The sequence below is a fragment of the Drosophila gunungcola genome (genome assembly GCF_025200985.1).
Source record: "Drosophila gunungcola strain Sukarami chromosome 3L unlocalized genomic scaffold, Dgunungcola_SK_2 000005F, whole genome shotgun sequence".
In the NCBI taxonomy this organism is placed as follows: Eukaryota; Metazoa; Arthropoda; class Insecta; order Diptera; family Drosophilidae; genus Drosophila; species Drosophila gunungcola.
The window spans coordinates 1,196,452-1,221,992 of NW_026453180.1; the positions used below are offsets into that span (position 1 = coordinate 1,196,452).

A 25,541-nucleotide genomic window follows, 5' to 3' on the forward strand; every position below is an offset into this window, starting at 1 on the left:
CAAAAAAAAGGAATAGGTAAATAAAGAATTAATTATTTATTTATTATTTATTCGCCAAACAATGTCTACTGGCTACATCTACATGTAAGGTTTAGTTTGATATTGTTGCTACATAACCCAAAAAATGTCATATTGCACAAATATCTGGCTCTATTTCACCACCGATCATGAACGATCTTGTTTCGATCTCCCACTCATTCATCTTTCTTGCACTTCCCCTTCCCCCTTGCACTTCCTCTTTCCATTTTCCGCTTTATAAACCAAGAAATACAAACCATCGAACCTCAAAGCACTTGTCCTCACATCTCTTCTATACAACATGTTGTGTGTGGCACACCTTCTCTTATACGCAGCACGTTCGAACAGCTGTTGCAACAGTTGAGAGAGCGGTTATGCGAACATGTTCGAGCGTATAAGAGTGAGTATCTTTGAGATACAATCTCACTCTTTTTGGCAAGGTGTTGTGGTTTGGTTTCTTGTGTTGTTTTTTGTTTTGTTTGCCTTGGTTTGCTTTGCTTTTCCGCCGCTTTTATGGGAGCAACTTTGTTGTGCCCACTGTGCGGATGCATTTGGCTGCGTTTCTTTTAGACACCCAGACACTCGAATCCTAAGATACTAAGATACTCACTGTTGTTTTGTTATTATGCGGCAGGCGTCGCATTCCTTAACCCCATGTCCGTGCCCCCTTAACCCGCCGCTGGTGCCCCTCTGCCAACCACTTCTTGGCTTGTGCCTTCTTCCTTTCGGATTTCTCAATAAAATGACGACCAGCCACTTTCCGTTTTCCGTTTGCCCGAGAGCAGTCCCCTCCCACCCTTTCCCCTCCACCTACTTATTTGTATGCGCGGAGTGTATTAAAAAAGAGGTTTTCGGGAGGGGCACACTGCTTTGCCCGATGTCTCGAAATGTTTTGCAGAATGAATCGCACATTGACATTGGCGATACTCGCAGCTGCAGCAGACTGTGTCCTCTGTCTCTGTCGTGTGTATCTCTGTCCCTCTCCTACTCACTCCCTTTTAATACAGTGGTCACTCGACAGTCGAATGTGTCATTTCTATTTCCAAAACTCTAGCAGTAAGCTAAATATTTATTAACGTAGGCAATTTTATCTTTTGCATAGTTCTTGCTTTCATAATATCTGTTTGGGTGCCTCAATAAACAAAGTATAATCGATGAAAGTGTTTTATAAACTGGTGTTTTTGTTTACTTATATTTATAGAAATCTAGAACATTATATTTTTAGGAAGTGGAAGAAGATTATTTTTGTCGGGCTGATGACGATTTTCTTATGCAATTTCTTTTTTATATTTTTTATTATTTTGTGGTTTCTAAAGAGTTCAGTTTAAATAATTGATTTAAAGAAAGAGTATTTAATTAATTTAATTCACTTAGTTGTTATCTTGATAAAAAATGTTAAAAATGAATTAAGATACTGATGTTACTGTCATTCAATCTTCATTCTTTTTTTTGTTTTCATATTCTTTAGTAAGAGTGCAACTATTCATACTATACATATATCCTTATTTTTCTCCTTCTATCTGCCATCTCTTTTCTGCTGTCTGCGACGGAAGCAGACACAAGGCGAGTATTACGGAGGTTTGAGGGGACGGAGCAAGTCATAATAATTATTATGTTTTATAAGAACCATAGTCGATAGAGGGATAAAAAGGAAGCAGTGCGAAAATAATGATGCAAGGGAAAGGGAGCGTAATTTGAGCAGCGGCATGTGGCAGAGGCAGGTGAGGCCCGAAAAACTAGTTGACTGAAATCCTTGATTTCCTCGCTCTCTTCCTGTCAATGGATATTCTACTGAGGCTATGTCTTTCGCTCTATAACTACACATCTCTTTCGTTGGCACGAGATGCAAACAAAATAAACAACAAACCCCTGAGGAAACAAGCTTCTCAAAATGTTTTTGGTTCCAGTGGCGTAGACAGGACTTTGTTAAGAGGTAGAGGAGGTTTATTAGAAAAAACTTTAATATTTTAAGCCACAATATAATAAATGCTTAAATAGAAAAAAAAATTTCATTATTTCTATTCCAAGATACTAATGTACAAATGACATAAAATACGTTAAGATACGTTAAGATACATTTGTTTTTGTTTAGGTCAGATATAACGATATTCTTTCTTTTCATAATTTGAAATTGAAATTGTAATAATGAGGAGCTTAACTCATTCTTTCCTTAAACCAAAATTCCAAAATTTAAGTTGAACTTGTATTGTTTAAAATAGTACATTTAAAAAAAAAATGTCGATTAAGTGTTTGAGCCCCAAAGTGACCCTCCCTGCTCCACTGGTTGTTACTGTTATTTTTGCCCGTGTCGCACATCTGTTTTATTTCGCCCCGTCCCTGCTCAGTCCCCTATAGTAATCGCATTTTATTGGATTTTATTTTGCGTGCGTTAAATCGCCTAATCGTCTTTGCTTTTTTTCGGCTTATCTGTATTTTGCATAAATCGCTTTTTGCCTTTTGCTTTCGCCTCTGTTTGAATTTGTTTGATTTTTGTTTTAGCCTCTTTTGTTATTTTTTATTTTTGCTTTGCGCAATATTTTCACCTTGTTTTTGTATGTAGTATTTTTGGCTTTTATGATGTTTTCTTTGTTTTCGTTTCATTTTCTTTATTTTTTTTGCGGCTCCGAGGGACGGCAATTAAACACGTTGGAAAAAAAATATAAATGGGCGAGAGTGGAAATGAGCGCCGAAAAAATATACAAAACACGAAACAATAACAACTTAAAAAATTGTCTTTTTAGCCAATGCAATTTTTATGAGCAAATGTTTTTCTTGTGTTTTCTTTTTTTTTTGATTGGATCGGAAATGTTTTCATTAACGGCGCAAGGAATTAATTTCAAGCTTTTTTTTAATGCAGCTTGGACTTCGTTTGAAAAAAAGGTACTTAAACTCACTTGACCAAATAAATTTTAAACGAAGAGACTCGATTCGGACCATTTAAATGAATTTAAAATATTGCTTTTAAATTTTAACGACATTTATATACTTAAGATTTTAAAGGATCTGAATGCATACCCTAGTAACGGGTTTAATTAGCAAGTGATTTAACTCCTTTTTCGCATCGCTGATAGTACCCTCATATCTATAAGATAATCAGCGAAATATCTCCTTTCGTAAGGATCTTCGTGCCCCTTCTTTCTAGAGCTGAAATACATGGACCCTCGTTCAACTGCCACTTAATTCTGCACCCGAAATCAGTTTGAATCCAATCTGCGCGAATTGAAGCGGATTTGCAAAGGGAGCGAATGAGATAGGGGTAGTGTGGCTGTGTGGGAGTGAGAGTGAGAGGGAGTGAAAGCGGTACGAAGGGTCGGCGCCCTCATCAGCTGTCAGCGGCATTCGCTGCTACAGAGGCATCTTTGACGAAGATGTTTCTGCCAATTGTTAATGTATTGGTATCTTGCTCTTTCGATGTTTGCTATTTGAGTAGGGAGAAGATTCAACAAATGGGGAGGCCACAAACATATCAGAATTGTATTCGATATGTTAACAAGTCGCGAGACACAAAAGAGATGAGTCCCAAGAGATGCCAGAGATAGCCCACATAAATAAGTTTATCGTAGCTGGTGGCTCGTATCTTGTATCTGATGGATGCACCTTTTGACACCCAATAAACAAGGCGAAACAGCAGCTGAGAGCGAAGTAATTTTATTTATTTTGCCAAGGGAGAGACATTTGATTTGTATGTCTTTAAAGAGAGTTTGTTAAAGAAAAAGTAAGTGCAAAATAAATGTTTTCAAAAAATAACAATAAATTGTTATTTTAAATTCTTCGAGTTCAGTGCTGTAGATAAAAGGTAAGCATTATGAAAAGGTCGAATAATCTTTAAATGCATAAACCACTTATAAAATAAAAATATGTACTTTAGGCAAATGCAAAATTAAAAAATTGCTAGTAGTTAAGAAATATGTTAAGTCCATGATGATTGCAAAGGGGGGCAGTTTTGAGGAGTAGCTTGTTGATTATCAGTCGGCGGCTGCATCTGCAACTGCCTTCTTCTCTGTCCCACCTGCGGCTGCTGCTAAAAGGCAGCCGGCTCCTTTTTCGTCCTCTCCCTGTCGCACACTCCCCCCTCTCGCTTCCTCACGCGACTCCTTGTGGGTTTACCGTTCACCGGATGGCGGGCAAAGGCAAAAAGGCACGACAAAGGAAAACTTGGCAACGCGTTCGAACTTCGAACATGTTTGCTGCACCTGGCTTTATTGTTCAAAAAGGGGGCGGCGGCTAAGGGGCAGGGGCCTTACCTTGGCCAGAAAGAGCCGGCTTTTCGAAAGGGGTGAAAAATACAAAAATAAAAAACACACACAACAAACAAACAAACAACAACGGGCAACTAACACAGTCGTGTGTAAACCCTCCGGTAAGAGCCTCTACCCCTTTTTTTTGTTTTTGGCCAGGCCCGGCACTTTGCGAATCTATAAAAGTATCGGGTCGCATAAAAAACGAGCTCAGTTGTGAACGGTACTTTGTAACGGCAACCGGCGGCAGCACGCGCCACTAACGGTTTACGGGAAAATAGTGAAAAACTCAAGGGAAAACCGTGTGGAAAGCCCTGTAGCATTCGTACTGCCAAACAATTTACTGCTCGGATCTACTGCCGCAGTAACTTGTCGCTCATCCGCTCCAGAGAAGAAGTAGGAAAAGAAGCCGAATCACACCATCTAACATAGTACACAAAATCCTCCACCTCCCCGGATGGCCTGAGAAAAAAGTCAACACATTTCTTACCCCCTTCGGTAAGTCATAACACCCCCACCACCTTGGATCGCACCACTCTAAAATCCCATCTACTTCTGTATCTCACCCTCCAAGATCCATACAAAACCCCAAAAAAATAAATCCATCGGCTTAAAACTTGACAAAACTCAACTCCAAACTGAACCAAGCTGAGTTGAACTTATTTGAGTAGAGTGATCACTGCGAAAAAAATAATTGACTTTCACATCATTTTGAGAAAACAATAAAAACAAACTAATTATATCCACCATAGGGCTAACAAAAAATGTACAATGTTTGCAAGCATTTATCAAGAAACCTTTGATTTATTTGTTTAAAATAAAAAGAAGACAATTTAATTGAAAATTATTTTTATTAATTTTGAAATAAATAAAAAACTAACCATTCTTACAAACTTTATTATTTAAATTGCCATAAAATGCTGGGCTAATCATTTTTTTTAATAACCAAGTTGAAAATTATTTTTATTTAATCTGTACTAAATGTATCTGTACCATTTTTAAAAACTTTTTTTTAAGCTTCATCAGTTACTTTATTCTTAAACTCAAATATGCCTTTAATTGCACGTCCTATTTTTATCTCAGTGCATGTAAATCTGCATGTGTCAGTGCAGCAGCAGCTTCAGCATCAGTATCTGTGGCTGCTTTGTATCTTTTGGGTTGTGAAAACATCTGTGCTTGTCGTTCGGCATCCGTATTTGTTGCCGTATACGGAATGGGCTAACTGCATTTCCTTTAGAGCCCACCCACTAGTCACACATTGCGTATACGCAATGTGGAGCGGCGTTGAGTTAAACGCGGGTTAAAGTGAATACTGTTTTTGCGCCAAAGCTGGAGCTGTCAGCAAATGGTAACCACTTTCCGTTGAATTCTCCGCTGGAGTCCCTCCACTTTTCATGTGGGCTGACTGCCCTGCTCCATTTTTTCGATATCTTTTGTGGGATCTCGGACAAGTGCTACTTCTGGCCAACTTCTTGGCCAGCTACTGGTTGGCTGTTCGATTTCTATTGTCTAATTCGAATGGAATCGGACGGAATGGACGTGAATGGCAGACGTGAGTGCGTGTAGGCAGGAGTGGCCAACGATCGATGGAGTGGTCTATGAAGTGGCACTGCCAGTGTGCCAAGTTCCATGTGGGCGGGCCTCAAACTCCCAGTTTGGACATCCATATTGCCACCAAACTATTTTCAGGGGAAGACGCTTCCACATTTGGCTTACTTTTGTTTGAACTTTGATTTATTTACGCAGTCTTAAAAAGTATTTCGTTCAAACGCATCAATATCAATTCTTTGTTTGCCTGGGAAACTTGTGCTCAATCAAAAGGCGGCAAGTTGCAAACAAGTGCAGAAGATTCATAATCAAATTCAGATTCAGATACATAAATCAAAGACTCAATCACTGGGTAGTCGGCTGCCTTGGGCTTTTGTCTCTGGTTAAGTTTTTGTTTATTGTTGAGTGCATGCAAGATACAAAAAAATTAATGCGTTGGCTATTTTTAAAAAAATCATACGCAATGCATTTTAATTTTTCTTGGCTCTTGTTCGTTTTTTGTTTGTAAATATATATTTTTTAAATATGTCAAGTTTGCTTTTTTACAGATCAGAGCGAAAGACGCACAGCCAAATTAAAACAAAACAGCAAAACAAACAAAAAAGGGAAAAAAATCTAAAGACCTGATTTCTGAATGGCTTAGTTTTGTTTACTCAATTTTTGGGTTACTTTTCTTTTGTTATTGTGTGTGCAGAAGTGGAAAAGTTATGAAAAGATATGCGAAAAAGTTTTCTAAGTTAAATTGGATCAAAGGAATACGAAAGTTTAAGCTCTACGTATTAAATTTACTATCCAACTCGTAAAACTTTAATTACTATTTATGTTCTCCCCCATTTCCTCTGAACTTAATTTGGCCAAAACTTCTTGTGACTGCTATTAAGTTCAGCAACTGATTTGTGTTCTCCCCCCTTTTTTCAAGGCAGCTTCAACTAAAAGTCAACAGTTTATAGTATTTAATCATTCTTAAGCTGTCTTCAACTCCCCCACCACCCCCTTTCCGCCCTTTTTGGACCACCTTTGACCTTCATTAGTGTCAGACCCTCTCGCATTCGCATTAATCTAAGCAGACATTTCAAGTTGAGTTGCAAAGACAATGGCTCCAACAGTTTTGTAGTTTGTCTTGTCGGCCAAGGTGCACACGCACACTACAGATTCAGATACAGATCGTATCTATGAGATACTCACCGAAACGCATACAAATCAGAGCTAATAAATTAGTGCAGTTTATGCCCGTGAAGCGCAATAAATTTAAAAAAGATTAGGCAATTATTTAAAGTGGAAACGCCTTCAGAAATTTTGGTAGTTCGATCTAATTTAATTTACCAATTTAAGAAATGAAATAAATTCCACAAAAACTGCCAGATTATGCAACTATTTGAAGTCACAACACCACCAGAAGTTACACCCCCACCCTCCAACCAGCCACGCCCCCTTTACGGAGGCGCCCCAAAGTCTCAGGGCGACGCAAACAAAGAATTCAAGTGGCGTGTGTTGCACAAAACCAAACCGAACCGAAATGTCCGAAAAAACAAACACACTCAGCTGAAGGAAAAACCTTCGCGGCGGAAAAACAAAAAATAAGCAGAGCAACGATGTGAAAAGTTGAATGCCTAACAAGTTGAAACACGCTGAAAATGCGAAAAAAAAAACTAAAAAAAAGAACAACAGAAAATAAGAAAAATAAATAAAGAAAAACAAAAGCTCAAAGATGGAGCCCACCATAATAACAACAAGAACAATGACTTGGAAAATGTGGAAATGTCTTGGGAACCTTGCAAAATGGATGAAACTGACGACGTTGTTGTTGTTGTAGTGGCCTGTTGTTGCTGTCGCCTGTTGTTGCTGCAGTTTGTTGAATTAGATAAAAGTTTAGGAAATGTTTATGCCAAAAGTAAAGCGCAGATGAATAGCGAAGGAAACTCTTTTTTCAGTAAAATACCCTTGATGGAGTTGAGTGGTGCAAAATCGGTTCTGGTGTTTGATTGCCAAGAAATAGGGTTTACTGTCTCGAAAAACTGCAATCGAAGTTTGTTTGTAAAAGCTTTAATTATTTAATAGCAACATTTTTCTTCTTTTTCCGTTTTTGAAATTGTTTTGATTACTTTTGTAAAATTGTAAAAGAATATAGAATATTTTCATTACAATAAATTAGATTTGTGTTAAAAATGATCTTTAAAGATTTGTAAAAGGAAAAAATAAATACCTCCAATTAATAAAATTATATTTCAAATAAAAATTAATTATTTTTAATTAATTGATTTCATTTAAACAGATACTGTATTAAATATACTTTAAGTAACAGGGTACACAATCGTTGCTAACCTTTTTTCCTAAGATTTATTTTCTTTAAGCTCAGGATGGGTGGAGTGATATATAGGAAAATGGGTGAGGTGTAGGATAAGGTGCTCTGGCAAATGGCAGACGGAAATGCACCGAAAATAAACATGGGTAAAAATGCCAAGGAAAGCGGTAAACTTGCATAAGTTTGCTATGTATGTTTGCTTCTTGAAGTCTGGGATTTTAAGTTGCCATTGCAACTGCAGTTGGAAGAATGTTGTCTACACGTAAATATTTCACACCAAACATCAACAGGGGGGGCCTTCTCAAAAAAGGGCAGTACAGAGCCGTAGCTGCGGGGGGTTAGCCGGAAAAAATGCCTAACCAGCGCAATGTTCAAATGCAAATGCGAATTCGACTGCGACTGCGACTGCGGAATATGAATCACAAGAATCAACGGCAGCAACAAAAAGCTCAGCCACCAAGGGAACTCCACAGCACACTCATCGCTTATCGTCGATTTCCCCCTTTTTCACCTGTCTTCTCCGCCCCGCCCCCTTTTCATTCATCAATGCTGTCCGACGGAGGTGAAAATTTCGTGCGCGCGACTAAAACAAAAGAAAAAGAGCAGAAATTCAGAAAATAAAGAAGAGCAGTCGAAGATAAGACAACAAAGATTCGCGAGCTGGCTGGCGATAAACAAAAACAAAGCAAACAAATGGTTGAAAAAAAAGTGAATACTGCAATGCAAACAACAAACAAACATGCTAAGAATGCATCCCACAGATACAGATACAGTGGCTGCACCAAAATTAGAAGTTCCATTGTTAGAAAATAAAGAGGATTTGAGATACTTTTGCCAAAAAAGATTTGTCCTTTCTCAAAGACCATTAACTGATAATGATAAAAAAAAAATTTAAATGGGTCAACAATAAAAATGTTTACATGATTCGAATTGTTAAATGTATAGCTTTAGGGGAAATATAAGCACTCAAAGTAATAAGTTATATATAACTAACTATAAGTGACTATAAATTCACAAAACCTTTGAGGTTTATGTTATGTTGAGGGACCACTGTAGGCCTACAACTTACGTGTGAAACGACACTAAACCGTCTCAACAAATTCTGTTGATACTGCAGTCGAAAAGAAAAAAATCCAAAACTCAAAAATCTGGCGAAAAGTGAAACGGAACCCCGCCAGGGTCGAATTCTATTAGAAAACCGCACCGCACCGCACTGCACCGAACCAGACCAATACGAACTGCGTTGAGGTGAGTTCAGGTGAGTCAGGCCCACGCAATGCGAACACCTGAAATCCGCATCGATAAGAAAATATTCGAGGGCTTTGAAAGGGGGATTCGGTTGTGGGGGTCCCAAAAACCAGTTTCTCACGAAGCGTGGGCCAAGTCTTTGACGTCAGCAATTGAAGTTGGTTGACAACTATCAAAGCCAAGCTATTGACACAATTCGTATAAATGGTTTTGCTTTGCGAGAGGAATATGACGAGGGTGTCACGGATAAGAGGTATTTCATATTTGCATTAGCAAAAAAGTGTGACTCTCATGTGACAACTATTTGCCAGCGGAAGATTATTCAACTATTTAATTAAATAAGGTCCAATTACAAAACTCAATAAACTCAAGCTGAGTGGGTAATATAGATTCAGTTTCCAAAACAGTCCCTCAAATAAGTTAAAATAGGTATAATGAATATTAAAACATGCATACATTTTTAAATACAAGATTTTTTATACGTACCAAATTGATTTAAATAAATTTAATTATCCCATTCTGTTATTTTTTTTACAGTCGAAAGCCCTTTGATCCAATGCTACGCACTGTCCTCATGTAGTATTTATAATAGAATTAAGCAAAAATCCCGGACAAACCGAAAGCAAATCGTTTACAAAGGGTTATCACAGCTATTTAGGTTATTATTATGCATTGACAGAATGTGAATCACAACGAAATGGTAGAAAAAAAAATTAAAAAACAGCAGAGATGAAAAACCAAAATCGAGTAAAACCCAGAAATGTCCAGTGAAATAGAACAAAATGAAAAAATGCATGGAATACCCATACATGGCAATTAAATAGCAAACAGATGAAATTGTTGGTCGCCCGCGTGTTTGTTTTTTTTATTTTATTCTTTCTGTTTTTGTTTAATTTTAATGTTTTCAACCGCAACACGAATTATGCAGATTTACAAACGCCGACAAAAAGGTGGAAAGTATTTATAATTAAAGCAACAGTACTCCGCGTGAGGGATGTGAATTGACCACCCATTAATAGTTGTTCCCGATGATCAGTACTGCATCTGATAGATGCGATGCACTTGCAGATATATATTATATATGTAGTATCTGGCGGATACCCAGCCAATCTGCATCTGTAAATGATCACAAAGTGAGAGCGTTTCACAGTTAACTCAATTAACTTATAAAATGTAAACTATGCGAGCCAACAGCTATAGTAGAGCTCCAACTTCCAGACGAGATCCCCAAGCGGAGCCCCAACAACAAGCTCAGTGAGCTAAACGGCAACGGTGATTAACGTTGTCCATCTACCGAAGCGATGGTCCCGTGACTCACGAGACCAGATGAGATACAAAAGTCTATCGGGGAAATGCCGAACATAATTTAGCTGAATTTTTAAAAATCCCATTTGATTTTATACTGCCAACTTTATTTACTTGAACCATTTTATTAAAGTGAATACGTTTTGCGAACCACCTGTTAACATATACGTTACTGTACTGTGTTGGTACCTAAAGTTAAAGTTGGCATAAAATTTCATTAAATTTTATTAAAATAATTCAAATCTAAATAAAGGTTTATTTAAATTATTGGAAGCGTTGTACCTATAATTCCTAACTAAAATAGTGCAGAATTTGCTCCCTAAAATGTTCCCAAGCCTTTTTTAATAGCCTTAGTGTCACCCAGTTTCATAAAAAATTGATCAACTTAAGGTTTGCTGAATGTAAATGAAAAGTTGTCTGCATTGCCATCCATATAACTTACCTTTTATGAGAAAATTCAATAAAAACATTAGGATCTAAAAATTATGCATGGTAAGGATTTATTGGAATTCTTTTATGGGCTCATGATGCTGATTAGGAATATATATTCTTTATCGGGTCAAAAATTTCTTCTTATGACCTTACAAATATTTGACCAAATTTTTAATAAAGTCTGCAAGGGCACGTGTATAATAAATATATTTTTTTTTATTTTGCCGATATGGTAATTTTAGAGTACCAAAATAAAATCAAAGATTTTAATTTTAAGTTTTATTCTTACTTAATAAAAACAAAGATTATTTTTTATTTAGTATTCTTTTTTGCTTAAAACTAATTATTGTTCATAAAAAGTATAGTCAAAATCTAAAATAAATCCTTATTTTAAGATTTTAGAACAAAACTTATGACATTTATGTAACAAGTAGTGCTTTCTTCTAACCCACCTTGGAGTGCACCTGCTCATCTCTATGGCTTTTCACAGTTTCCAGCCTCGGCCCATGCCCATGGCTTTCCATATGTAGATGCGTGCGCAGAGATACGTGGATGTATCTACAAGCTACAAGTTACGCTTTGCAGACTCGCGTATTCACCTGAGCGCGAATAATTACCACGCCAAGAAAGGGGGAGGGGCAGGTGAAGGGGGGGAGGGGTACAGGTAGGCGCCGCTTTCGTCCAAAGAAGAAGAGGCGGTCCAAGGGGGCGGAACGGGAACGGAAAAGGGGGCCCACAGACTGCGGCAACAATGTTGCGCAGTGAATGTCGAGGTAGCGAATGTAGATCGGGGATATATACTTTAGTATATGGATCTGAGCAGGGGGAAGGGGCGGGGCAGGTGGGTCATCGGAGGAGGTCGAGGGCAGCGCCAGCGGTGCTAATGTGGTTATGAACGCCAGTTGGCGGGTCAGCGCAGCTCCACTCCACTATATATTGCTTTGGAGTCGTCGCTAATCGAAATGTGATAATCGGGGCGGGGCACATACCAGTTCATTGAGCTCCAAAAGGGCGACAAAGGGGAAATCGGGGTGTGAACCGCATTTGCACCGACTTTGCTCAGCTATCGAACCCATTAATGACGCCGCTTTTGCTTTATGCCCGCGATTTTCTTGGCCTGTGGAAAGTCGCACGAAAAATGGATCGCACATTAGCTACTCGGTACACGGAGCTTGAGAAAACTTGACCACAGGTGAAATCATGTTGGAAATCGGATGAAAATATTTTTTGGAAAAGCCCTAAAAGACTAGTAGCATCTTAATAACAAAAGAAAGTTCAATCAATACATTTTAAAATAATTTCTTTAGACAATTTAAAATAGTTTCTGGGAAAATTATGTTTTTGGTTGAAGTTTTGGTTAATAATCGAAAGTTCACTTTTCAATTAATTTCTTAAAATGTAACGAGAAATTTTCTTTTCAAAACGCTATGACATGAGTTTATGCTTTTGGATCCCATAGAATAAATTCACGAATCCCCCCATTTAACCGAGGCTTCTGACATCTTTAAGGTAGCTTGTTTATTTAAGAACTATTTAAGGGGCAATTTAAGCTGTCTCTTGACTTTTTGTGTTCCCCCAACTGTTTCCTTCCTATCTTCCTTTCTGAGCAATCTGTGGTTCGCTTCTTTTGGTTGTCTTTGGCTCCCAGAGAAGAAAAACGCAAGAACAAAAGGCTTGTCAAGCCATTTCCATTTTCATTTCCATTAGCGTGCGAATTCCGCCCCTTTTTGCCCCCAAACCCGCGAAATACTTTTCTTTCGCTGTGTTTTCTTATTAACATTTTTCACTGCTCAACCACACTGCGGATTGGGGTAGCATAATTGCCTTTTGATGTTGCTGCTCGCCTTTGGCAGTGGTCATGTCGGCCTCCAACCGCTGCTCCTCCTTTCTGACCATTTAATGCCACATTAATTGTTATGATTTACAATGAGAAAAATCATAAATTAATTATTCATGGGGCAACAAACAAGCGGACTTGGCTGCGCTTGGCAAATTCCTGCCCTGGGTCAATGTTCCATTGGCTGGCAGGGCAATTTCCGCCCAGTTTCCTTCCATTCATCCTTCCTGGCCACCAAATCGAAGTCGGAATCGGAATCTGAAACTGAATCGGCGGCTGTGAGCCATCAGCATCCAATTAGCTAACGGAACTACGTGCAAATCGTTGCATCTCGCATCGAACAGTTCGAGCGAGCGGCGAAAGATACTTTTGTATCTGGCGGTAAAAGCGGGTTAATTGATGGCTTTTGCATTAAATTGCTTCACTCGGCACAATCAGCAGAGAAGCAGAAAGAAAGAGGGGGCTTTGGGTTGGGTTTGATGGAGAAAGAGGCAGCAATTGACCCGCTCGGCGCTACTTGTATCTCTGTATCTTAAGCATGGAAGTTAATTATCACAGTGCCTCGCAGAGTTCGTGCTGCAATTTCCATAGATATTTATTAGATCGGACTCGGGCGAAATTCTCAAGCCATAAATCAAGCTCATCGAGTGATCTCAGAATGCCATCTGCTGGCCATACGAATAAGTATTTATATATTTTTGAGTTTTTTTTGGAATATGTGCACAACACAAAAGCTCTTTACAAATTAAGAACTTTTGTGCTGCACGTGCAAACCTTAAGCTTTGAAAAATAATACAAATATATAAAACCAGCACATGTTTATATTTGTAACAAATTTTTTCGTATGTATGTGGGTGGTTTATTGGATTCTCCTTCGTCTAGACTTTGTCTCGTTGGGCCACGCTCTTTAATCGGCTGCGTGCTTAATTTATTGATATGTCATCGTCTGCCCAGCAACCACATCCACTTCCACATTAATTCCCCTTTATTTAGATTCTCCTTGACAATCTCAACTGTGGCCTTATGCCAAAGTGTTCGTCATTTCCTCCCTGGCATTCCGCAAATACTTGGCTCTATGTCTTTGGATTTCGACTGTAGTTTTCGTTTTCATTTTCATTTTCGTTTTAGTTGCCATATTACGAAATTGGCGTCCCCTTTTTGGGCTGGATATATATCTGGGAATGTTCAATTCCCCAACGATATGAAACTTTAGCCACCCCGATTCGATCTGCACAGACTGTGTTTGCGTGATTCATTTTTCCACATTTTTTTGGCTGTTCCGTTTTGATTATATGTACGAGCATTATGCCTGTCTGGCCGTCTTTTATGTTTTGTTTTTCGTTTTATTATTATTCTTGTATTTTCATATATTTCCGTGTGAACTTCCGTTTTGACCCGCCCCCCTCTTTCTCTCTCTGCACTGGACTCTACTCCCTTCTGAAAAAGGCAAAAGTTTGGAACGTGTTTGAAATATTGATAGCGAAATGAGCAGGGACCACAAGAACAACCAACTCACATACTAGCCAACTGCAGAGAGAATAACATAATGGTATTTTATGGAACTATAAACCTTTTAACTTTAAACAAAAAAAGTAAAAAATTGTTTAATAAATAAAAATACCATGTCACTATTATCTAGATTTGCCAAAATAAAAATCTGTAAAAAAAATGTTGTATATGTACTTATAAAAAAAAAACTTTAAGCCGTGTAAAAAGAGATCGTTTTTTTTTCGGTGCACTCTCACCCACTTGGACCTTGCACCATCGGTGGTTGCAGGCAACACCTACTGCAGTCCCAAAGTTGTCCAGAGCCACTTTTCCCCCTCGCTCCCCGATTCTGTCTGTCGGTAGTCTGCTTGTGGTTGCTGTTCGCTGTCTGCCGACGAGGTGGTATTTTGTTGGTGGTGTGGTGGTGTGGTGGTGGAGTGGCGGTGGGGCGTGTGACCTCTCCTACCTTCCCCCCTCGGTGGCCCCTTTTACGGTTGCATTAGACAATAACTGGTAATAATCGTTGAACCGTAAAATAAACATGGATACCCGCTGCACTTGTTTAGGCAGCAAAAACAATAGTGGTCAGGTGGTTCAGTTGGTTCAGTCGGTGGTGTCTTTGTCGCAGCAGGTGATTAAGTCTGTCCGCCGTCTGCCGTCCATCCTCCATTGTGCACCATCCACCGTCCGTTGTCGTCTGCCGGACGTTAACTGATTTGTGCATTGATGCGAAGTCGTAGAAATATACGAAAAGACATAAATACTTAAGCAGGGAGACGGAACAAGAAAGGAAAAGGGTAAAATTGCGGTTTTCCACAGATCCAACTGGAGAGTTATAAGCATATGCCAACGCTTTGCATTCCATTTCAAGCCAATCCAACCCAATACATAGGTTATTTACATTCGTCATCATCTTTGGATTTTCTACGTAGAAATTTGTGATTTAGGGGCTATTTTTAATGTCGGTCAAAATAAATCTCCAAAAACAAAAGCAAACGTTCAAGCGGCGCACGAAAAACGATCTTGCTTGCCGCTTGACTCAAACTGGCGTTTGGCGCGCCACGTATTCATATCCCATATTGTCTAGTGGTTAGGATACCCGGCTCTCACCCGGGAGGCCCGGGTTCAATTCCCGGTATGGGAAATATGGTTCTTTTTTTTTTTTTTTGTTTTTTTTTTTAATTCTTTTAAGACATCTAAAAAAAAAGCAAAGTTATGTGCTTATTCAACAGATTTTACTTGTTTTTAATAATTAACATAAAACCTAAATCATTTTTGTTCAATATCATTCAATACAAACAGGCTATAATCTGATGATAATGAAAGACCTGATCTCTATAAATAAGTACTACCAGAATTCTTATTCACATCCAGCATGAGAAATCTTGACTCCCATATTGTCTAGTGGTTAGGATACCCGGCTCTCACCCGGGAGGCCCGGGTTCAATTCCCGGTATGGGAAATATGGCTTTGACTTTTTTTAATTTTGTTTTTGCTTTGTTTTTGTTTTATACCTTGCTTGTCGATAAATGTTTTTGATAAGGTATTTTTGATCCAATAGAAGCATTTTTGTACAACAGTTTATTTTAATATTTGCTTTTAAAAAATTTATAAAATTCTATGTTTTCAATAAGAAAAGTTCAAAAATGTTTATATCAAAACTAATATGTTTTGCTTTTCTAATACTTCTTATCATGGCAAGTGAAATCCCATATTGTCTAGTGGTTAGGATATCCGGCTCTCACCCGGAAGGCCCGGGTTCAATTCCCGGTATGGGAAATATGGTCGCAATTTTTATTTTGTTTATTAACAAAGTTGTGCGCTATTTCAATTATATAAGCTTAATCTTATCGCACTAGGATAGTAAATAAATAAATAGGTAGGAATGCTGTCTAGTCTATAGTTGGAATATATGTATTGCTACAAATGTTTAATGTGGGAAACATTCTAAACTTATTTACAGCAGCTTTTCGTTTTTATTTCTTTACTTTCCAATATAATTATGGGTCGTTTTGACTTTTAGACCACCAACGAATTGGGCAGCTTAAAAATTTCTTTCCGTTGGCCGTTCTAAATCTCCGAAATCTGGACTCGACATCAAGAGCAGCTTCTCGGCTTCATTCTTCTGTTGAAATTGTGCAAACAACAACAGAATCAGAGGCAAGCTCTTGTGGTTTAGTTTTATGTGAAGCGTTTTATGGCCCAGAGGCGGTCCGAAGGAGGGAAAAGGGGGGTCCGAGTAAGGGCAAGTGTTTCACACAGTAAACACAAGTTAATGAAATTAAAACGTAAGCAGCAGACACACAAAAACGCAATAAACACAAAAGAAATTACAATTAAATTGAAAGCAAAGAGAAAGACCATCCATCGGAGTGCGAGTAAGGGAGAGGGGTATGGGATGGAGTGAGTGGGACAGGGCTAGCCTGCTTCCCACATTCGCCTCTCCTCACTCCTGTGGCACTGCAGCTTGACATGCAACCCAAATGGAAATGAACTTTGAAGCCTGCGTGGGTCGACGGTTTCCCAGTTTCTCGGCTTGAGAATTCCAAGACGCCGGCTATCGCGATGCTCCACTTGCCCCCCTCTCACTTTTCCGTAGCCCCCCGCCCCTTTTCGCATTTCTTCTCGGATGGCGTGCGCGACTTTTAATCGCATTCGTTTCAATTGTCGGAATTTTATTGTGAAACCAGCTAAGACTTTGGGCGTCAAAGCCTCCCTGCCACCCCCTTTCCCAACTAACTCACCCAACCCCCCATTTCGCTTTTTATGTACATCTTTCATAACGCTTCATTATCGTCTCATACAAAAATGCGAAAAGAAACCTTTTGGAAAAAATGTATAAAAGTGAAAACCATTCCCAGAGTTGGGTTACAGTGAAAGCTCCTATTGGTGACCTTTAATGTACTGCAATGTGGGAATTTTTTCAGAGGCTAAATCCTTTTCTTAAAAATAATAACTAAATGAAAAGAAAAATAAAAACAACAAAACCTGTACTTTTATACCCCTATTCTTTTAAGCTTCAGGATCTTCTTACGTTTTATATTATTAAATTTTAAATAGCTCCAATAAACAAACGATTTTACAAAAGTGTAGATATCAATTTCCTCTGTGTAAGCTCCCGTAACTTTTTCTTTGATCCCACCATCACCCTACATAAGAGCCACCCACCTAGTAAACATTTTTCAATTATAGTTTTATAATAATTTTCTCGTCATTGTTGGTAGTTCATGTTCATCGTCTTGTTGTAGTTGCGTTTGCTTGCAGTTCATTTGTTGTTGCGTTTTGTTAACGTAACTTTCTTCGTTATTCTTTCACTTTTCGACCCGCCCACTGACTGTGTGGATTGAGGGAGCTGCCAACTCGTTTTCCATAACTTTTGCTCTCGACCCAAAGGCATTTAAGCCGCGTTGTAATTATGTATTTTTTTCCTTACATTTCTTTCTCTTACTATTTCTTTTGGGTGGCGTTGCACCCTGCGGCTTCAGTAATTAAATTTGTTTTTGTCTTTTGCCCTTTCGCTGCCAAATGCAACTAACCGTATTTATTCAGCAGGTGAAATCTCTTCTTGCCGTGCAATTTCCCAGGAATTGTAAAATAATTTCGAATGTATTTCGAGCCAATTTTGTACGCCCATTGAGCCTCATAAATCAATAAAAGAAAATACCTAAAAAATGGGTGGCAATACGCTTGCATATTTGATAACCTTAGAAAAGTACTTGGAGGAAAGGAATGGCGAGCAAATAATGCAAACACAAATAGTCAGCATTATGTAAATGAAATGTTTGCCCAATGCAAACACAAAATGCGGTCGAGTAAGGAAATCTAGAACAGCAGCTCAAGGAGCAGGACACTGGAAAACTAGATTGATAAAACCGATTACCCACCCAATTTTATGCAAATCATAGCGATATGTTTAGGAGATATTGGTATTAAATTGAAAATTAGAAACCAACTAAAAATAATATGGAAAGATTAAAGATAGGAGATTGGGGGCAACACATCCTACATTTATTAAATCATAAAATTAGATTTGGAAACCTCATTATTTCAGCCTTTTGAGCAACACAATGAGGGAATTCAAAAAATAATTTTCTCTAATTTTGTTTTTTACTTTAATAATTTTAAAATAATTTGATAAAACATTTATAAAGTACAATCTTTTTATTATTACATATTATTTTCTATTGTTGTTATTTTGTTTTCATATTATGGAACACCATATGGTCTCGATTTAAGAACATTGATCAAAAAAAGGTTAAAAGTCTGATATTTTTTGAATTACATGTTTTTTAATAAATTGATAAAAAAAAATATAACCTGCCTTTTCTTAAATATTATTTTCTGTGTAAGGAGGGGAGAGGTAAAATGTTGGTAGAGCACCGTAGGAGGTTGGCTTGCATAATCAACTTCAACGGCGAGTTGAACTTCGATTTTTGCCTTTGCCAAATGAGCCAAGCAGGAAGGCAAACAGAGGGCAAAAAAGCGAGGAGTACGAGGTGGCACAGAGGAAGTTGGATGTTTGTTTCAAGGATATTGTGCGTTTCAGTGTCCTGTGCACACGAACAAGTTGCGTGCCAAGGACAACGGCAGAAAAAGCGGCAGACCAAGTTGAGCAACAAGGAGCCGGAGCTCGAAGCTACCAGGAATCGATGTTTAAGGACATTAAGGATACACCTGTCGATATTTTTACAGTTTTTGGCATGCGCCTGCCCCTTTGGTCCCCATATCGGGATCCATTAACCGGTTTGCCAGTTGTGCGCCAGGATCGTTAAGGGGAAGACCAAGAGCAACACTTCCGTCTGCGAAACAAGTTTTTGGGAAACAGAGAACCGAAGTGCAGGACAGGCAGGGTAGGACAACACGACAGGACCTTCCACTACTATCCCTGTTCTTTTGGGCCAAAGGTAATCACCATTAAAACTCATTACCAAGAGCAACTGCACCGCACCACAACAGAACAGAGCCGAAAAGGACACGCCAGAAGGGAACAGTACACGCTATGGGACCTCTGAGCTGAAAGCCGTACAGAATAAACCAAAACATAAACTAGGCAAGACCATAACATGCACATTAAATAGTTAACCCTCCGGAAAAAGCACACAGTTTCTTTTAGATTAGTCTGCGTACGAGTTATTTACCTTTCGCTTAAAACAGGGAACACATAAAATTTAATTAATCCTTGAGATACACAATCGGTTTTGAAGTTGTATGTTTAAAACTTAACATGTATCTACATATGGTGATCTTTTAATAGTTAAAGCATTAGCATAAATCTGTTACAAAATATTTTAAATAATTTGTAAGACATTTCATAAATAAAATGTAAAAAGTTTTTGCTCAGACATAAATATATCCTACCCATCTGACATATGATAGATAGCCCACTTTATTGGATTTTACAATAGCTACATTACTTTTTTATGCAACATTTAGCTTCAAGATTTACGATCATAGGTTTGACTGGTTTCTTATTCCTCCAAAGTCCCCTGGCCTATTGCATAAAACGCCTTTTGGCCATTTCCTTTGACTGCTTTCTCCGGGTAAGAATTCCGAATTCCGTCTTAATCTCAAGTTTGAGCACTTTCGGGGTTGCATTTTGGCCTTCTTTTCTTTGGTGCTGCCGCAGCGGAAATAAATTTCTTGTGAGTGCAAAAAAAGAAATAAATTCTTGACTCTTTTATGGTCGTCTAGGGCCATTAAAAGGGGGAACGGCGAGGGGATGGTCGGGGGGAGCCCGGGGGATATGTAGACCTGAATGATGGCGCCTCTGGCGATGTCGAATATCGTCGTCTGCCAAATCGAGACGCGCCGGGGAGAAATTGCGCTGCACTTGTCGTCAAAGCCGGAGACAGGCGCAGAAAGAGAGACAACCTTGAGCTAATTTGGCCATAGTCAGCACCGCGTAATCCTCTGCTACACTGGTCGAAAAAACAGAGTTAAAAATAACATAGATTTAATTGCTGAGTCAAAAAGATTAACTCAAAATGGAAACGTGTTCTTTAAATTTGTTTTCGTTTGATTTTGATATGAATTTTTTTCGAATATCTATATTTACTATCTTGCAAGAAATATTATTTTGAGCGTAATAACATGGTGTTTTATAGATACTTTTAAGACCTTGAAGATATATAGTACAATTCTCTAGTTTAAGCTAAAGTTTTATTTAATAGATGTAGAAAAAAACAACCTTAAAAAAATATTGTTTAGGATTTTACCAGTTTGATCTTAGTTTGCTAAAAAAAACTTTATAATCAAAAAATAATAAGATTACCTTATTGCTTCTAGAAATAAAAACTTACAGGATTTTTCAAAGCCTTTTCATATGACACAGTATTCAATTCTTTAGTTACGGTTATTAAAAACAATTAAAAGAAAATATATTTGTAAAGTTTATTAATACCACTTTGCATTCAATAGGCTATTTACTAAAGACAGTCTACAATCAAAAACAATTATATATAACGCTAGTATTTAAATTGTCTTTTCCAAAGCCTTTCCGTTTAACACAATGCCTAAAAATATTTTCTAAGGTGATATTTTTTGCTCTTCCTTCCAGCAGGCCGCCGCCGGGGCCAGACAGCATTCCGCTCATCTCACCATGACAGAAGCCGTCTCCGGCGTCGCCTCCGCCGTTGATTCAGCTGCTCCTGCTACATTTAAGTGGGGCACCGTCACAAGGCAGACGCCCCAAAAATAGACGAAGCAGGGGAAGCAGGAGGAGATGTCGCCCAGTACCGTCGTTGTGCAAATGCCGCCGGCTCCGTCCTCGTCGAAATCCGGTCTGGTGCTGGGCGTTTGCTGTGACCAGCTGATGGCGGTGCAGCCGGTGGTGCAGCGGGAATCCGGAGCACCGGCGACCAAAAGTAACCCGGATTGGGGTAATCACAGGGCGAAACATCTTGAGGGGGAACCCAAAACTTCCAAGTGGGTTCCACCCTTTTTCATTATCCTCGCCTCGCTCTTGGAGGTGAGTAGAGGCCCCACGTTGGGCGCCAAATGTGACCGCTTTTTAATGCGATTACCCTTCTCGAGGGTTGATTGCGGGTCATAAAAGCCACATTTGGGGGGTGGCCTCAAATTGGGGGATGGCCATGTGGGGTAAGGTTGCCATGACATCGCATATAAAAGCACAACATTCTGGCCACATTCTGGTTCGGTTTAATTGTTGGCATTACAAGCTGCACTGCACAACCCTTGGGATAGCCAACATATTGGATTCGGCTCACATCTAACCCCTGATATTTTGTGTCTGATGGCTGTCTAGGCAATTACTTATTACGATAAGTCTTTAATCTTCATTACTTTTTCCTGGGTATGGCAAAGCTTTATGATGGAACAGGGTCATCATAAAGTATCTATGTATATTTTTAAGACTTTAAGAAGTTTTAAGTCAATAATACTTTGGTTCTTCAATCTTTTTTACATATGTAAGGGTATTTATAAATATATGCCCTTTGAAAATAAAAAGTAATCAGTGAGGAAATAGTTTTTAACAAATATTTATAGTGTTTTTACTTATTTGATGCTGCTTTAGTCCATTCACCATTAGTGTTCCTAGCCCCATCTTCAAGTATTTAAAGCCGCAATGGCCAGCATCTTGCAGTCACGTCTGCCGCGCGTCTTGTATCTCAAGTTAAACGAGATGGCCAGCGAAGAGGGTTGTTTGTTTGGCCATAACAAAAATGCTGTATCATATTTCAGCCCCAACCTTCAGATAAAAGGCCGCCCCCCAAGTATTTCTTACATTTCTCCCGCACATCTGAGATCTGGTCGAGCAATTGACTTTTGAGGCAAACAAATTGCCGACAGGGCCACCACACACACACACACACACACACACAGAATACAACTTAGAGACCCTCAAACACCCAGTCCAATGCATTTGTAAATGGATGTTGGCTTCCCGTTAAAGGATATACGAGTAGCATAAAGGGAGGAGGGTAGAAGGGGGCCTTTGGATAGAAGAAGGGATACAGAGTGCGTGCGAAAAATCCAACACGTCTACGATTTGTTTTCCGCGTCTGGCTTTTTGCCCACCACACAGACTGGACGCCGCCAGGCCACAGAAAAAAGGGAATTTAGGGAGGGAATAATGGGGCATACACAGAGGGAAAAAGGGAAGAAATGGAAGTCCAGGGCTCAAGGGGGGAATTGATGGCGACGTCTCGTCGCTGTCTGCTGGCAGTCTGCGCCTTTGGGGGTTGCTTTTTCCACCTCTTCCCCTGAAAGCTTTCTCGGCTGTGCGGGTTTGATGATTTTATTACTACCTTCCTTTTGCCTCGAGTGCGTATGGGTATGGGAATGGGTACGGGGGTTCCCCTTGAAACCAATGCTTTTCAAGGGGCTCAAAACTAGTTCGGGATAAAAGAGATTTATGGAAAAGGTTGTTTCGTACATAAAATCTCTATTTGTAAGCTCATACATTGCTAAGGGTGAAATCCTTATGCCTCCTTAACTTATTAAGAGTGCTAATCTGGAACTAGTTCGGGATAAAGGATATTTATGAAACAGGTTGTTTCTTATATAAAGCAAATAAAAGGATACAAGAATTAATTAAATATTACCTTTTTGTGACTGAGAAATGAGACCAAATATTGTTTTTTTTTCTTGTTTTTGATATGATGACTGTTCTTACAAATTTTATTTTTAAAATACCATATACATGATTTTTACTCACAGATCCTTGTGTTTCTATGGGTGAGTGCAGATCCACCCGAAGATTCGCTGCTGGTTTACCGTCCGGACCAGCGCCTTCAGCTCTGGAGATTCCTTAGCTATGCCCTGCTCCACGCCAGTTGGCTTCATCTGGGCTATAATGTACTTACCCAACTGCTATTTGGAGTACCCTTGGAGTTGGTACATGGGTCACTGAGGACAGGGGTCATTTATATGGCCGGGGTTTTGGCTGGCTCTTTGGGAACTTCTGTGGTGGACTCGGAGGTTTATCTGGTGGGTGCCAGTGGCGGAGTCTATGCTCTACTGGCTGCCCAACTGGCTAGCATTTTGCTCAATTTTGGCCAGATGCGACATGGAGTTTTCCAGCTTTTGGCTGTTGTTCTGTTTGGTGAGTAAACTTTTTATCCTACAGAGTACCAATTTTCGACAGCTTAGTCAAATTATATAATTATTTTTTGTCATTCTCAGTCTTCTGCGATCTGGGCTACGCCTTTTACTCTCGTGAACTTGCAATGCAGCATCTTCAGACGCCTCCCTCGGTCTCTTACATTGCCCACATGACCGGAGCTCTGGCCGGGATCAGTGTGGGTTTGTTGCTCCTCCGGCAGCTTGATGGTGAACTGCGACCACGCCCCCTACGCTGGCTAGCCCTGGGCGTATGGTGCTTATTCAGCGCCTTTGGAATCGCCTTTAACCTGGTCAACACGATCACGGCCCAACTGCTGGCCGAGGAGGAGGGTCAGGTGATCAGGCAGCACCTTATGAACGACCTCGGAATGGGATGATCCGAGACAGAAGGAGCCAAAGACTGCATCCCCATGCTCATATGTTTCCTTTTATGTCTTAGTCTCTAGTCACTAGTCGGTAAGACTTTCCCCAGGACACAGTGTGCTCAAATGACATATCTACTATATCTATCGGATATCCTGGCTCCCAATTCAAGAGGGGATCGCTCAAAATACTCTCAGCTCGTAAGCCCCAACATTTATCTTATGCCAATGCCAAAGGAGTGGAGATGGGCCTTTCAAGAACTGAGCCTGGCTCACATCAAAGACTTAGGATCGGGTTTGGGTGGGTATCTAAACGATGGACACGGACTCCTCCATTGAATTGCCTATTTAGTTTTTAATGCCAAACCATAGCTTAAAGTCATATTATATATCCAAAATCGAATTATTAAAAGAATTTCTAAAAAGAATTTCAAACTTAATAAATTACCAAACTAAAGAGCACTTTTAAATGTTTGTTATTGGTGAATATTTTCCGTGAAAGCTTTGAAACAGTGTTGTTATGCAAACAAAAATGTTAAATGTATTTTTAAGAGAACAATGGCATCAGGCCCACGGACAAACCACTTCATTTGCATTCCAATCTGAGGTAAAAACTACGCCAAAAACACATGCTAATTCCCCAATCAGCTAAAGCTGTTGCAATCAATAGACCAACATTTTGAGGGGTAGTGCCAGAAATTAATAACAAACAAAAACAGAAATTAGCCATCAGCTTTGGACATTGTTCTGTTCTGGCATTGCATTGCCCCATCGTGTGGTGGCCCCATTTGCCATTTGGTTGAAAAGGTGCTAGGGGGGGGGCATTATTATTTGGGTTTTGGATTTCGCATTGGCCGAAAATGAAATTGTAAACTTGTACTGGATGTGTTGGTAATTCAATAGCTGCAAGCTACGTTTCTGACTCCCCGAACTGCTAGCCACCACCCAAAACGAGCGCATTTTGATGAGACATTGATGGTTCAATCAAACATTCGACCCACCCAGCCAGTTGAGCCAATTTAGCAAGCCATTTGCGATTCCTCAATCGACGTGGATCGTCGATTCGGAATCGAAGAGCTCGGGGGATCTGTGATCGCGGATGAGCATAGAGGATCACCTCGAGTTCTCGTTAAGTCGTCACCAGCTATCGCGAGTCTCGTACTGCGTCCAACTCAATTGACAGTTGACAACAAATATTTGTGACATTAAATGCGGCTGCTCGAAGATGCGAACCTTCAGGAGTTCCTCAATGAAACAACCTCTTCAGAGGTTTAAGCACCATCAAGATCGTGCACTCAACACAATTTTAGTTATTTTGAAGGTAAAATATGGTAAATAATGTGAACTGCATAAATGTTTTGATTGTATAACAATAAGTCATTGATAAAGAAAATGTGTAACAAAGAGAACAGTTTATAAACTATCCCTTATTATTTTAAATTATTTTAGTCATTAAAATTTAAATTATAATAATTCAAAAATAGGCCAATGTTCAGATTGGCTTGCAGTTGATTTAGTAGATCAAATCTGTTTGGCATAACTTTGGGCAAAGCGTAATAACAATGTGTTAAAATTGCCAGACATTATCATCTTCAGCGTGGAAATATAAATACGAAATGATAAATCTTTTAAATTTCTATTTAAAAATTTTAAAATTATTTAAGTCCGTAGTTAATTTT

General features: G+C 39.1%; 1 protein-coding gene and 3 non-coding genes across 5 annotated transcripts; all 4 read left to right on the forward strand.

The window, feature by feature from the left end:
• Nucleotides 1–4,484: 4,484 nt before the first annotated feature.
• LOC128259387 (protein rhomboid) lies at nt 4,485–24,314 on the forward strand. Of its 2 annotated transcripts, none has more exons than XM_052991722.1 (4): nt 4,485–4,754; nt 20,973–21,383; nt 23,096–23,480; nt 23,561–24,314. In XM_052991722.1, exons 2-4 carry the CDS (start codon nt 21,138–21,140, stop codon nt 23,875–23,877), a joined length of 948 nt encoding a protein of 315 aa, XP_052847682.1. In that variant the 5' UTR covers nt 4,485–4,754; nt 20,973–21,137; the 3' UTR covers nt 23,878–24,314. The 2 variants fall into 2 exon arrangements, with proteins under 2 accessions (XP_052847682.1, XP_052847683.1); XM_052991723.1 differs by having other exon boundaries at nt 20,976–21,383.
• Trnae-cuc (transfer RNA glutamic acid (anticodon CUC)) lies at nt 15,489–15,560 on the forward strand. The gene has a single exon. It is a non-coding gene; the product is annotated as a tRNA-Glu (tRNA).
• On the forward strand, nt 15,807–15,878 carry Trnae-cuc (transfer RNA glutamic acid (anticodon CUC)). The gene has a single exon. It is a non-coding gene; the product is annotated as a tRNA-Glu (tRNA).
• Trnae-cuc (transfer RNA glutamic acid (anticodon CUC)) lies at nt 16,124–16,195 on the forward strand. Its single transcript has one exon. It is a non-coding gene; the product is annotated as a tRNA-Glu (tRNA).
• Nucleotides 24,315–25,541: the final 1,227 nt, after the last annotated feature.